Source organism: Nansenia antarctica (assembly GCF_963989245.1).
Source record: "Nansenia antarctica genome assembly, chromosome: 4".
NCBI classification, from domain to species: domain Eukaryota; kingdom Metazoa; phylum Chordata; class Actinopteri; order Argentiniformes; family Microstomatidae; genus Nansenia; species Nansenia antarctica.
This window is the reverse complement of record NC_137689.1, coordinates 42321570-42334666: the sequence shown is the minus strand read 5'-3', so window position 1 is coordinate 42334666 and position 13097 is coordinate 42321570. Positions and strand designations below refer to the sequence as shown.

Below are 13097 nucleotides of genomic sequence, written 5' to 3'. Positions count from 1 at the left end.
GGCGTACTTATTAGAGACTTTTAGTTTAACTGAATCTGAACGTGCCCGCCAGCTACTCTCTCTGCCCGGCCTCGGCGATGCTAAACCCTCAGAGTTGATGGATTATATGCTAGCTCTTCTAGGGGATCATAAGCCGTGTTTTCTTTTTAATGAACTATTCTTGCAACAGCTACCATTACAGGTTCGGGCTGCATTAGCTAATACAATTACTAAGGATAGCCGTGCTTTGGCTAGGGAGGCAGATACGTTTTTTTCTGTTGATGTGCAACGGTGCAGCATGACAATTCGAGGTTCAGCCAGTGTTAACCCATCGTGGCCTGGAGACACAGTGGAGGTGGCCGCTGTGGGCCGACGGCAGCAGGACACAGGCCTGTGTTACTACCATGCACAATATGGCTCCAAAGCTAGGAGGTGTCGCCCCCCGTGCAACTTTGAGGCATCGGGAAACGCCAGGGCCGGCGCTCGATAGCTGCCATGAGTGTCGGCCGTTCAGGTAGCGTGTTGTTCATTACTGACACAGTTTCGGGACGGCGGTTCCTCTGTGACACAGGGGCTCAGCTGAGCGTCCTGCCTGCATCACGGATAGAGATCCAGAGCGATAAACATGGCCCCATTCTAGAAGCTGCCAATGGCAGCCCCATCCGCACTTTTGGGATCAGGAAAATACCACTGTGCTTCGGAGGACAGCGTTTTAACTGGGAGTTTATTACGGCTACTGTGTCTACTCCCCTTCTTGGCGCCGACTTCCTCTGCGCTAACGGCCTTTTGGTGGACGTCAAGAACCGACGACTCATCAACGCAGAAACTTTTAGTTCCCTCGCATGTGCACTCAGTGGTGCGGGCACGACAAGATTGTCTAGTGCTCTTTCTGCTGCTGATGTGTTTTCCCGCCTCTTAGCTGAGTTCCCGAGTCTTACGGAGCCCACTTTTTCGTCAGCCGCCACTAAGCATGGGGTTGAGCATTACATCGCCACTACTGGACCACCAGTCTATGCTCGTGCCCGGCGCCTGGATCCAGCTAAGCTCGACATTGCTAAGGCGGAGTTCGACACCATGGAGCGCCTTGGCATTATTCGCCGGTCAAATAGCCCCTGGGCTTCTCCACTACATATCGTCCCAAAACCTGGTGGGGGGTGGCGTCCATGTGGCGATTACCGCCGTCTCAATGACATTACAACCACTGACCGTTACCCAATCCCACACATCCATGATTTTTCTGCCCGGCTGGCGGGGAGGTTGGTGTTCTCTAAGGTGGATCTAGTTCGTGGCTATCACCAGGTTCCTGTCCATTCACAGGACGTCCCGAAAACAGCAGTGATCACCCCATTCGGCCTTTTTGAGTTCCTCCGTATGCCGTTCGGTCTTAAAAACGCGGCACAGGCTTTTCAGCGGCTGATGGACACCGTGCTTAGGGACCTGCCATTCCTGTTCGTTTATCTGGACGACATTCTTATCGCCAGCGCTTCCATGGCAGAGCATGTGTCGCATTTAAGAACTCTCTTTGAAAGGCTTAACCAGCATGGCCTGATCATCAATCCAGCCAAATGCCAGTTCGGACTGACGTCAATCGATTTCCTTGGACACCGCATCACTAACGACGGGGCAGTGCCCCTGCCCTCAAAAGTGAACGCTATCGTGGATTTTCCACGTCCACTCACAATCAAGGCCCTACAGGAGTTTTTAGGCATGGTGAACTTTTACCACCGCTTTGTTCCCCGAGCAGCCTGGTTTATGCGGCCCTTGTACGAGGCTCTTAAAGGCAAGACCGCCAAGCACATCATCGGCTGGTCTGTGGAAATGGACGATGCTTTCACTGGGACTAAGAGAGCTTTGGCTAGGGCAACTATGCTGGCACATCCCTCGCCGAATGCACCGATTGCCGTAACCACGGATGCTTCTGACTATGCAGTCGGGGCGGTGCATGAGCAGTGGGTGAAGGGAGCTTGGCAGCCACTCGCTTTTTTCAGCCGGCAGCTCCGCCCTAACGAACGTAAATACAGCACCTTCGATCGGGAGCTCCTGGGCCTCTACCTCGCCGTTCGGCACTTCCGTTTTCTGTTGGAGGCCAGGCCATTCACAGCTTTCGTGGACCACAAGCCGTTGACATTCGCGATGGCGAAAGTTTCAGAGCCATGGTCTGCCCGTCAGCAGCGCCAACTGTCCTTCATCTCTGAGTTTACCACCGACATCCAACATGTTGCAGGGAAGGACAACCGGGTTGCTGACTGCCTCTCACGGGCGGTCGCCGGTGCGGTTCACCTGGGCATCGACTACGCCCGCATGGCAGGCGATCAGGCCTCTGACCAAGATGCTCAGGCCCTCAGGACTGCTGTCACAGGGCTTAAGTTGGAGGACGTGGTCTTCGACGACACCGGGACCACACTCCTATGTGACATGTCCACTGGGCAGCCACGGCCCATCGTGCCCCTTGAGTGGAGACGACAGGTTTTCGACGCTATTCATGGCCTGTCCCACCCAGGGAGGAAGGCTTCTCAAAAACTGGTGGCAGCTAAGTTTGTCTGGCACGGGCTTAGAAAGGACATTCAGAAGTGGGCAGATGCCTGTGTCATGTGCCAGCGTTCTAAGGTGCATCGACATACGAAGGCCCCTCTGGCACATTTTTCAGTGCCGGAAAGGAGGTATGATCATGTCAATGTGGACCTGGTGGGGCCTTTGCCACCTTCTCATGGGTTCACCTACCTCCTCACAATGGTCGACAGAACCACACGGTGGCCGGAGGCCGTTCCACTATCATCTACCACGGCTGCTGAGGTGGCTCGGGCGTTCGTTGGCACTTGGGTCGCCCGGTTCGGTGCTCCATCTGATGTCTCCTCTGACCGGGGGCCACAGTTCACCTCTGAGCTCTGGAGTGCGGTTGCCGGAGGCCTGGGGATGAAGCTACACCGCACTACCGCGTCTCACCCACAGGCCAACGGGTTGTGCGAGTGGTTTCATCGTTCTATGAAAGCTGCACTTCGGGCTAGCCTCAAGGACAGTGGTTGGGTCGACAGGCTCCCGTGGGTCATGTTGGGCCTTAGGACCGCCCCTAAAGAAGACCTTCGGTCGTCATCCGCCGAGCTGGTCTACGGACAGCCGCTACGGGTTCCTGGGGATTTCGTCCCTAACGCCACGATCCCTTGGTTGGCGCTCAAACAGCGAGCCGAGTTTTTGGATAATGCCAAGGCTTTCGCACCTGTACCCACCTCACAGCATGGGCTACCCCAGTCATATATGCCACCCTGCCTGCGAACGGCGGAGTAAGTGTTCATCCGCCATGACGCCCACCGAGGGCCATTTCAACCGCCCTATGACGGACCGTTTCGGGTTCTGGAGGCTGGAGACAAGGCTTTTCTGGCCGCCCTCCAGCTATGCCCCCACGCCACCGCAAAGCCTCTAAAAAACACCTGCTGTCCCTCATAAGCAGGCCCCTGTTGAACTTTCAGTCCCTGCTCCGGTTTTACGGAGCCGTTTTGGACGGGTGATCCGGGCCCCGCAATGGTGACTGTTCTCAATTATGGTGAATTCTGGGGGGAGGTCTGTAGCGGACAATGATGATGACTATGATGTACATAATTCACCTGTGTGTTTGGTTATGGGGAATTGTGTGCGGGCACTTTAACGCCGGTCACTGGGGTGTGACGTATGGGGGTTACAGGTAATATTTAAGGAAGTGTTGTATGTTGCTAATGGCGCTATGTCATCAGTTAAATAAATGCCGACACGGTCGGCTTTATACTGGCACCAAGTCTCCGTTTCGTTTGTACGCTCCAACTCCTACAGTGTGATAGATAACTTGATATTTTGAAAGTGTGATAGATAGATGAAATAAAATAAAAAAGTATATAAAAAATAGGTATGTCTATGAACTTGCATTGCCATCATCACAGCGGTGTGGTTGGCGCAGGGGTGAAGGCAGCCAGCTAGAGGTCCGAAAGTTTATTTTTTTATTTTTTTATTTATTTATTTTTTACATTTAACCGAAGCCTTCATGCAAATCGATTTACTATATATATATATATATATATATATATCTGTCTAAGTGAATCATCTATCTATCAGTAATCATAAGAAAAAAGAATCTATGCCAAATCCAGGGTCTAGTCAGAAAGGCTTCAAACACCATTGTAATCGTGTCAGTTCTTGTTAGCCTGCACCATCATTTTATAGCCTACATACCTTTTTAGATGAGATTTTAGATAGATTAGATTCAGACAACGAAATGCAGTAAAAAGTGTGTCAGAAGAGGGATTTGAACCACCGTCTTAAAATGACGAATAAATACTATGTCAGCGGTCAATACCACTATGCCATCATGACGATATGACTGTATGTAGCCTGCTGCTGATGTCACCACAGTAGTAAATATTAATTTATTAAAATATGAACATATAACAATAACTGGGGCTAGTATGACCTACGCATTTAATCGGTCAGCAATTTCTTGCCAAACCATTTCCCTCGCCTTGTTAATTGCGGCAGTACTGCACTATTTTACATCTTATTTTTCGTCTTCATAAAGATCAATAAGTAGGAGTGCTGCGCAAAAAGTAGGACCGCTGCAGAGTGTAGTATCTTCATTTCGACAGTTCGACTCTTCGGGGCTCTTTATGTCTGCGTGCACACGCCCATATCGAGGATTTCTAAACCGGTGTTCTGTGAACACTGATGACACAAGCCTGATCCTCGTTCGAGGAATCACCTGAGGCTTGAATCCCAATCATGAGTTGCCTGAACGCTGCTTTTTTTTAAATCGCCGATATACTAATCAATGTACGTGGAATACCCCCCTGTACACACAGGCTTTTGGCTAACTCCAAAAGCCTGTCTTTTTGTGCCTTGTTATTATTTGTTGTACACTTGTTATTTGTTTCTTGTTTTTATTTTCACTTATTCCTTTAATCTGCTATTACTTTTGCTCTTTAATTATGTTTTTATAGCCTATGTAAAGCACTTTGTGACCGCTGGTCTGTGATAGGGGCTATGTAAATAAACTTGACTTACTTACTTCTCTTCCCCTGGCAGACCCAGTTATGTGGTGCCCACCAGTCTGTCCCACGGCATCAAACTGGTCAACCCCATGTTCCGTGGTTACGCCCAGCAGGTAGGGGCAAGCTCCCAGCAGGTAGGGACAAAACCACCTCCGACACCACCCCCCCCTCCCGACGCCCCCTGTTTTAAAACCCTGACGTAACCCCCCGCCTCCTCCCCCACAAAATGACCCCCCCCCCACCCCCCTGTTGTGTGGCGGATTGGCATCTCATAACAGCTGTTGACACCCCCCCCCCCCAAAGTAGGGTGTGTGCCAGGACTGAAATGATCTAGCTACCCCCCACCGTATGTGACTGTGATGGCTTCACGTTGCTGTGTGTGTGGAAGGCTTTGATCGCAACTCCAGTTGTGTTTTTGTTTTTGTTTTGTTTTTTAACTTGTTTTTGATTTGCTGTGGAAAAAAAATCAAATAATCAAAGAAGAGGTTGAGGGAAAAATAGTGCACTCAGTCCAGAGTGTCCTTGGTGTGTGTCCTTCTGTTCTGTCCCTCCTCTCTCCTTTCACTCTGTCAGTGGTTCTCTTTGTCTCTTCAGGACACACACACACACCCCCTCACCATGTCTCAGCATGGTGCATGTACCTACATACAGTCATATGAGGTGCTGTGTAGGCCATGATTCAAACTTGCCTCTCACATACACATAGCATTCTTGCATTCACTACTGAACCTCTCACACACGCCTAGAATGCTCTCACATTCAACTGAACTTCTCTCACACACACATATAAAAGCTCTTACATACTACTTAAATGCTCACACGCACACATGAAGAGCTCTCACACGCATACATGTTTCTTTCACATAACTTAAAAATTCTCACACACGCATACATTTTTATTTCATATAAGACTGAAATGTAAACAATGACAAAACAAGTCTTCAGCTCACACACATAAGGTACCATATCACACATATAACAGGATGTCACACACATCACTGTAATGCGCACACATACACAAAAATAGTTTGAATGTTTCAAATAGAAGCTTATGGAAAACCGTATATGGCCTATATGAAACCCACATTTTGGTTGTATGTGACATAAAAATGTATGCGTGTGAGAACTTTGAAGTTATGTGAATGAAAAATGTGTATGTGTGTGAGCATTTCACTGTTATGTGATAGCTTTTATTTGCATGTGTGAGAGGTTCACTAGTAAATGTGAGAGCTCTTCATGTGTGCGTGTGAGCATTTAGTAGTATGTAAGAGCTTTTATATGTGTTTGAGGGAAGTTCAGCTGAATGTGAGAGCATTCTAGGCGTGTGAGAGGTTCAGTACTGAATGCAAGAGAAGAGAAAGACCGAAGACAGTCAGGAAAATAAGTATTTCACCTATTCTGCTGATTTTGTGAGTTTACCCCCTTACAAAGAACTGAACAGTCTATCATTTTAATGGCAGGTTCATTTTAACAATGAGAGACAGAATATTTTTTTTAAATCCTAGAAAATCACATTATATGATTTTTAAAAAAAAAGCTATTTGTGTTTTATTGAGGAAAATAAGTGTTTCACCCCCTAGCAAAACATTCTCTCAGTACGTGGTGGAGAAACCCTTGTTGGCAAGCACTGTGGTCAGACGTTTCTTGTAGTTGGTCACCAAGTTTGCGCAGATCCCAGGAGGGATTTTGGCCCACTCCTCTTTGCAGATCCTCTCCAAATCCTTAAGGTTTGGAGGTTGTAGCTTGGGAACTCGAAGCTTCAGCTCCCTCCATTTTCTCATGTAAACACTAGGGGTGTAACAGATCACCTAACTCACGGATCGGATCGGATCATGCTTTTTGAGTCACGGATCGGATAATTTTTCGAATCAACACAAAACATTTTTATTTTTATAAAAACTGCTTTTTCCTTGAATTCTGTAAAAACACCACTTTTATTATGTGAAAAAAACAACAACAACATTCAAGATGTCAAAACTGGTAATATATATATATATATATATATATATATATAATATATTCTACACTCAAACATGACATATTATACTGATGAATGAATGAATGAATGAATGAATGAATGCACTTTATTGTCATTGCTACAGTACAGGTACCAAACAACGAAATTTAGGAGGGGTGGCTCCCCTGGTGTTAGGAAAAGGGGAAAAAAAAACACTTTTTAAAAAAAATCACAAGAAGGGAAGGAGCTGGTTTACATAAATAAAGGCTATGTACACAATCCACTGTACTATACTGTACAGATAGACGACTAGGGTTGTCATATTGCACAATAGTATTGTTTCACGTTATTTAAAGTGTCACAGTTTGCAGGCTTGAAATGGACATGTTTGTGCCTCAGCACTACACCTGATTTTTTCAGTCCAGCAGCTGCCATACAATCCGTCCAGACTGTCCAGGGCCCAGAACTTAGGTCTTTGCTGTGTTTAGGGCCTGGACGGCCCTGTGGTGAAAGCACAGGTGGGTATACCTGCTGGGCATTGCTGCCTGTCGCACCTCCGACGGTGCCAGTGGGCTGACTGCAGGGTCGTCAGCCGGGAGCCACCCTTTACTGATGTTTCGCTCCTTTAATCCCGGAACATCTCGAGGTGGTGGAGCAGTGACAGGGACGTCTCCCTGCCACTCCCTGCAGCCAGCCCTAGGATCCTTCTTTCCCCCACGCCTTGTCCTTTCTTCTGAGCCAGAGCCAGAAGCTCCCTTGTTCAGCCTCCTCCGCCAGGTCTTTGAGCGCCTTTCTCAGCTTGGATCCTGTGATCCCCAGCGACCTCAGGAGCCGCTGTGTAGATGTTCCTGTGTAGCCTCTGCACCCAACTTCCACAGGATAGGTGACTGCCCTCCACCCTGCTTGCGAGCATGCAGCTGCCAAGTCTGTGTACTTTTCCTTCTTTCTCTCGAAGGCAGCCTCCATCCCCTCTTCCCATGAAACGGTCAGCTCCGCCATGATGACTGTCCTCATCGGGGTGGACCAGAGTACGACATCTGGCCGAAGGGAGGTTGATGTGATCTCGTGTGGGAACTTCAGCTGTCGATCGAGGTCAGCTCTCATGTTCCACTCTCCTCCAGGAGACAGGAAGGACCACTGCTTCGTGCTGCTGCCCTGACTTTCTCCCCCTTGCCGGACAAACTGGATCCGCTGCTGTGATGTGACTGGGCTGCTCTTGTTTGATTCCAGTCTGCGTGCTTCCAGAATTTCGCTAGTTTGCACAGCACCCAGTCGTGCCGCCATCTGTACCGACCCTGCGTCAGTGCCGCCTTGCATCCAGAGAGGATGTGCCGCAAGTTTGGGTTGTTGGCGTTGCAGAGTTGGCAGGTCTCCTCTGTGCCGTACCAGAGGTGCAGGTTCCGGGAACTGGGAAGGGTGTCGTAGGTGGCCCTGATCGAGAAGCTCAGCCTTGCTTGGGGCAGCCTCCACATATCCTTCCATGTAATGGCTCTGTTGATCACAGCCTCCCACGTTGTCCACCTTCCTTGCTGTTGTTGGCCCACGGCTCTGATTTTGTAGCACTCCTCTTCGATCTTTACGACTTCGGAGATCACTAGATCTTTCCTTTCCTTCCTCGTTGCCTTGGACCACATCTTGGGTGCTGATCCCCATCCAAAACCAGTCCTGCCTGGCTGCAGCACCCCGACGATCTCCTGGTGTTTCAAGCGATTGATGGCCTGGTCAACTGCCTGCGTGGCATCCCACTTGCGTCCTGTGCAAACCTGGGCCTTGCTGTGTTGGACAAGCGGGTCGGTGAGTCTCTCAGCTCGAACACGAGTCTCACCTTCTCCTGTTTATAGCCCAGGCTGATGGATTTCAGTGGGAGCTTCAGTGTGGTTCTTCCAAACAGCGCTGTATTGGAGAGGCAGCGGGGAAGGCCCAGCCACTTGCGGATGTAGTTGTTGGCTTTTGAGTCCAACTTCAGCACTGTTGTTAAAGTGATGTCACACAACTTCAGGGGCCACATGAGACGTTGGTATAAGGTGAACTGGTAACACCACACCTTGAATTTCCCTGGCAGGAGGCTTTGGTCGATCTTCTTCAGGCCGTCCAAGAGCTGGGAAGTGACGGAAGAAGCCATGTGCTTGTCAGAAAGGTCAGCCGTGTAAAGCCTTCCGAGGCTTCGCACAGGATGGTCCACTAGCAGCGGGATCTTCTCGCCATCGACTGAGAAAGAGATGTTGTCATTCCGGGCTCCTTTTCTGATTGAGAGACTGCGGGACTTAGTTGGTTTTATCCTCATCCGGGCCCATGTTAGGAGCTCCTCAAACCTCTTCAGAAGTCTTGCTGTGCATGCTGCTGTCTGAAGGAGTGTGGTGACATCATCCATATAGCTCCGTAGGGCTGGGAGTCGCAGACCTGACTGGGATCTGACTCCTCGGACCATCTGTCTTCCGCCGATTAGGATGATCTCAAACGCTGCTGTGAAAAGGATGGGGGAGATCGAACAACCCATCGCTATCCCTTTCTCCAGCTGGTGCCAACACGTTGAGAACTCCTGGGTTGTGTAGCATACATGGAAGTTGTTAAAGTAGGTTGCTACTAGGCTCTGGATGCACGGTGGTATGTGGAAGAATTTGAGGGCAAAGTGGATGAGCTGGTGGGGAACAGACCCATATGCATTTTCAAGGTCCAGCCAAACGACGTGCAGGTCTGATTTGCTCCGCTTCGCTGGCTGGATCTGTTCCCAGATCACAGCTGAGTGCTCCACGCAGCCAGGAAATCCTGGGACGCCTGCCTTCTGACAGCTGGTGTCGATGTAGTTGTTTGCCAGGAGGTAGCTGGTCATGCGCTTTGCCATCACTGAGAAGAAAATCTTCCCCTCCACATTCAATAAGGCTATGCCTCTGAATTGGCTGATGTTATGGGAGTCTTTCTCTTTCGGGATGAAGGTAGTGACTGCTCTGCTCCATGCTGAAGGGATGGATTCTGTTTTCCAGGCAATGCCCATTAGTCTCCACAAAAGCTTCAGGGTCCTTGGGCAGTTCTTGTATACCCTATAGGAGACGCCATTTGGTCCGGGTGCAGATGCAGCTCTCGCATGCTCCACCACCTGCTTAACTTCAGACCATCTGGGGGGAGTGGTGTCAAACTGAGAAGAGGGCTCGGGTGGGAGCGGTACGTGCCCTGGGGAACCAAGGGGACTCTCCTTTTGGCTGTCACTGAGCTGGTCCTTGATGTGTTCCTCCAGCTCCTGCTCGGTGGTCTGCAGCTTTCCCGATTTCTTCTCCTCAAGCAAACCCCGGGCGTACTTGAACCGGTCCCGGAAGAAGTTCGTCCTTGCCTTTTCCTTGTTGCTTCTACACTTCCTGATCCGTTCAGCTTGCCTCAGGTGGGTGAGTCTGGTTCTGATCTGACTCCAGAGGTTCTGCAAGCCCTCCTTCTTCTCTTCCTCAGCTCTCCTCCATGCCTTCCGCAAACGTCGCCGCTCCTTTACCAGCTGGAGGATTTCTCTCTCCCGCCTCCCGCTCTGCCTGGGAACGGTCCTCCTCTGAGGCATCTCTCCAAATCTTCCCTTGCCTTCCTCATAGATGATATGGCCGAAGATGTTCAGCTTAGACGTTACGCTGCCTCTTAGACTGTTCTGGAGGGTGGTATGTAAGCTTTCGTCGAAGCTTCTCCATGAATCCTTGTCGCTGGCCTTTGGCCACTTGACCTTGGGTTTCCGGTCTGGCTTCTCTGGGGTTTCTATGGTGGATTCTCTACCTGACGTTCTGCTCTGATGCTCCTGTTGTGGGTCGTGCAGATGTGGTTGCAAATCCTGCTGGGGAGGCTGTTCTTGCTCTCTCTCACCGGATGCAATGGTGGGATCAGTAGCACTGTGGTGCTCAACCTGGCTCTGATTCCTCCTTGTCTGACCTGCTGGCGCAGTGCAAGCTTGCATCTGGTAGCTGCCGCCGCATTTTGTCCTCCCCTGGTGGATCCGCAGGCCCAAGTAGGTTGTTACTTTGGACCACCCACAGCTGCATTCTCTCAGGATCCTTTGATCGTTAGTCGTTGCCGTTCCAGTCGTTACCGTGTTATCTGTCCTGATTGGTCCATCTTCCATCCCGCCTCTCGGTGGACCACCGGGTTGTTTTTTCCTTATTCTGCTTGTAGTTAGTTTGGGGAGTCCCTGTAGCAAGGCTACAAGGATGTGTTTAAAGGGTAACTAGCCCCGCCACCCCGGGTGCAGTCTTTCCTGCCGCCAGCCAGACTTCCCTGGCAGAAATACACATTCAACTTAAATTATAGTGCAATATGAGAGAGGGAGGAGGAGCCTGGTTGCAGCAGTGAATCACTGGGCTCTTTAAAGCAGACGAATACACATGTTTTATGTCACTTTTAACTAAATAATAAAGTGAACCCTTTCTTTGAACATGGTATGAAAAAAATGGCTACATTATCAGAAGTTGTCGAGCTACCTTTTTCGTGCCTCCCGTCATAATTGACAGAGAAGCCAAAGTGCTCCCATACATGGGATTTAAATGGCGAGGGAGGCATTTCGAGTTCTTCTCCGCCGAACAACGTAACTAGCTCGCCATGATACACTTGGGCCGCGTTCGTTAATTCGCTTTGAAAGCGCTGGAGCGCACACTGGGTCCGACGTCATAAAGGGACCAAGTAATTTGATTGGACAAGAGGCGTTCCTTGAATGCTGATCAGATTCCAGGGCGAATTTACGAACGAAGCCTTGTTGTTGTGGCTTCCCAGCTTCACGTGTAGTGAGTAAACAACGGATTCTTATTTTTTTGCATTTTCAACCTCTCATTGTGCTTAGAGTAAAACAAAGCACACAACTGTCGCGTCTATCTTTTCATGGCAACTCTACATTGTGATTTACAAGAGATATTAACTAATATTAAGTCATATTATTACTTGTTTAAATTTTGCAATTGATCCGCGGTACACATGCATCACATTACGGATAATATGGATTATCCGTGATCCGTTACACCCCTAGTAAACACGTACCAAACCCGCTTAAGGCCATATTCCGATTCAGCAATATTCTGATTAAGACCCCTGGCATATGCCTGTTAGAATCTGAATATTGTGACATGTAAACACCTTAAGGCGGCTACACACTAGACGACTTTTCAAGTTGTAACATCGCTGAGCCTCTCACACTAAACGACCGTCGTGCTGGTGTCCGCGTCGCAGCGGCGCGCAGACGTCGCAGCACAGCGCAGACTACAGGATGTGGCAGCGACGGGGGCTCACAGACTACACGATTCTTCACTTGGTCAGGACGATTCGCCAAGCTGTAGTGTCGCGATATCAGCACATGATGACGAGGCGTTGACAGCTGTCAAAAAAAGATGGAGCTAATTTCTACTACAAAATAGCCATATTACTATATGTAATATATACATATATATACATATATGGCTATTTATATAATAGGCTATTTACTATTATATAAATAGCCATTTCTACTTTCACGCCTCCTCCGCGCTGCATTTCCTCGACCTCTCATTGGCTGTGCTGTCCACACAGGTCGTTGCCCATGTCAGACTAGCAGAATGTAGATTCCGTCGGCCGATAAAATGAAACATGTTTGAAAAGATCTGGAGCCCTGCGACGGCCCCTCCGACGGGATCGGCAGTCCTCCGATTGCGTCTCTGAGCCTGTCACATTAAACGAGCGTCGGAGACGGCGCGTCCCCGGGTTTGCAACGACTGGAGGATTTTGTCGCCGACCGCAAAAACTGGTCGGCGACAGCTAAATCGGGGTTAAAATCGTCTAGTGTGTACTCGGCTTTAAGCGGCATATGACCCTTTTCGGAATATTCAGTTACGTCTGTGCATGCCCGATTCCTTAGACAACTCTTTGCCCATGGTGGATTGATTCCAATCTAATCTGTGTGCCTCATGATCACATAACCGGTCTGTGGGAGCCAGAATTATTGCTAGTTGGTAGGGGGTGAAATAATTATTTTACTCAATAAAACACAAATATATATATTTTTTTTTCATATTATGGGATTTTCTGGGATTTTCTTTCATATTCTGTCTCTCACTGTTAAAATGAACCTGCCATTAATATTATAGACTGTTCATTTCTTTGTAAGGGGGTAAACTCACAAAATCAGCAGAGGGTGAAATACTTATTTCCCCCACAATATGTGT

General features: G+C 49.0%; 1 protein-coding gene across 1 annotated transcript in view; it reads left to right on the top strand.

Moving 5' to 3' along the window:
• usp20 (ubiquitin specific peptidase 20) overlaps positions 1-13097 on the top strand; it is a 45463-nt gene that overhangs the window by 5803 nt on the left and 26563 nt on the right. Inside the window, exon 9 of the mRNA XM_080530267.1 lies at positions 5023-5101. Coding sequence (XP_080386393.1) covers positions 5023-5101 — 79 coding nt within the window. The remainder of the gene's footprint in view (positions 1-5022; positions 5102-13097) is intronic.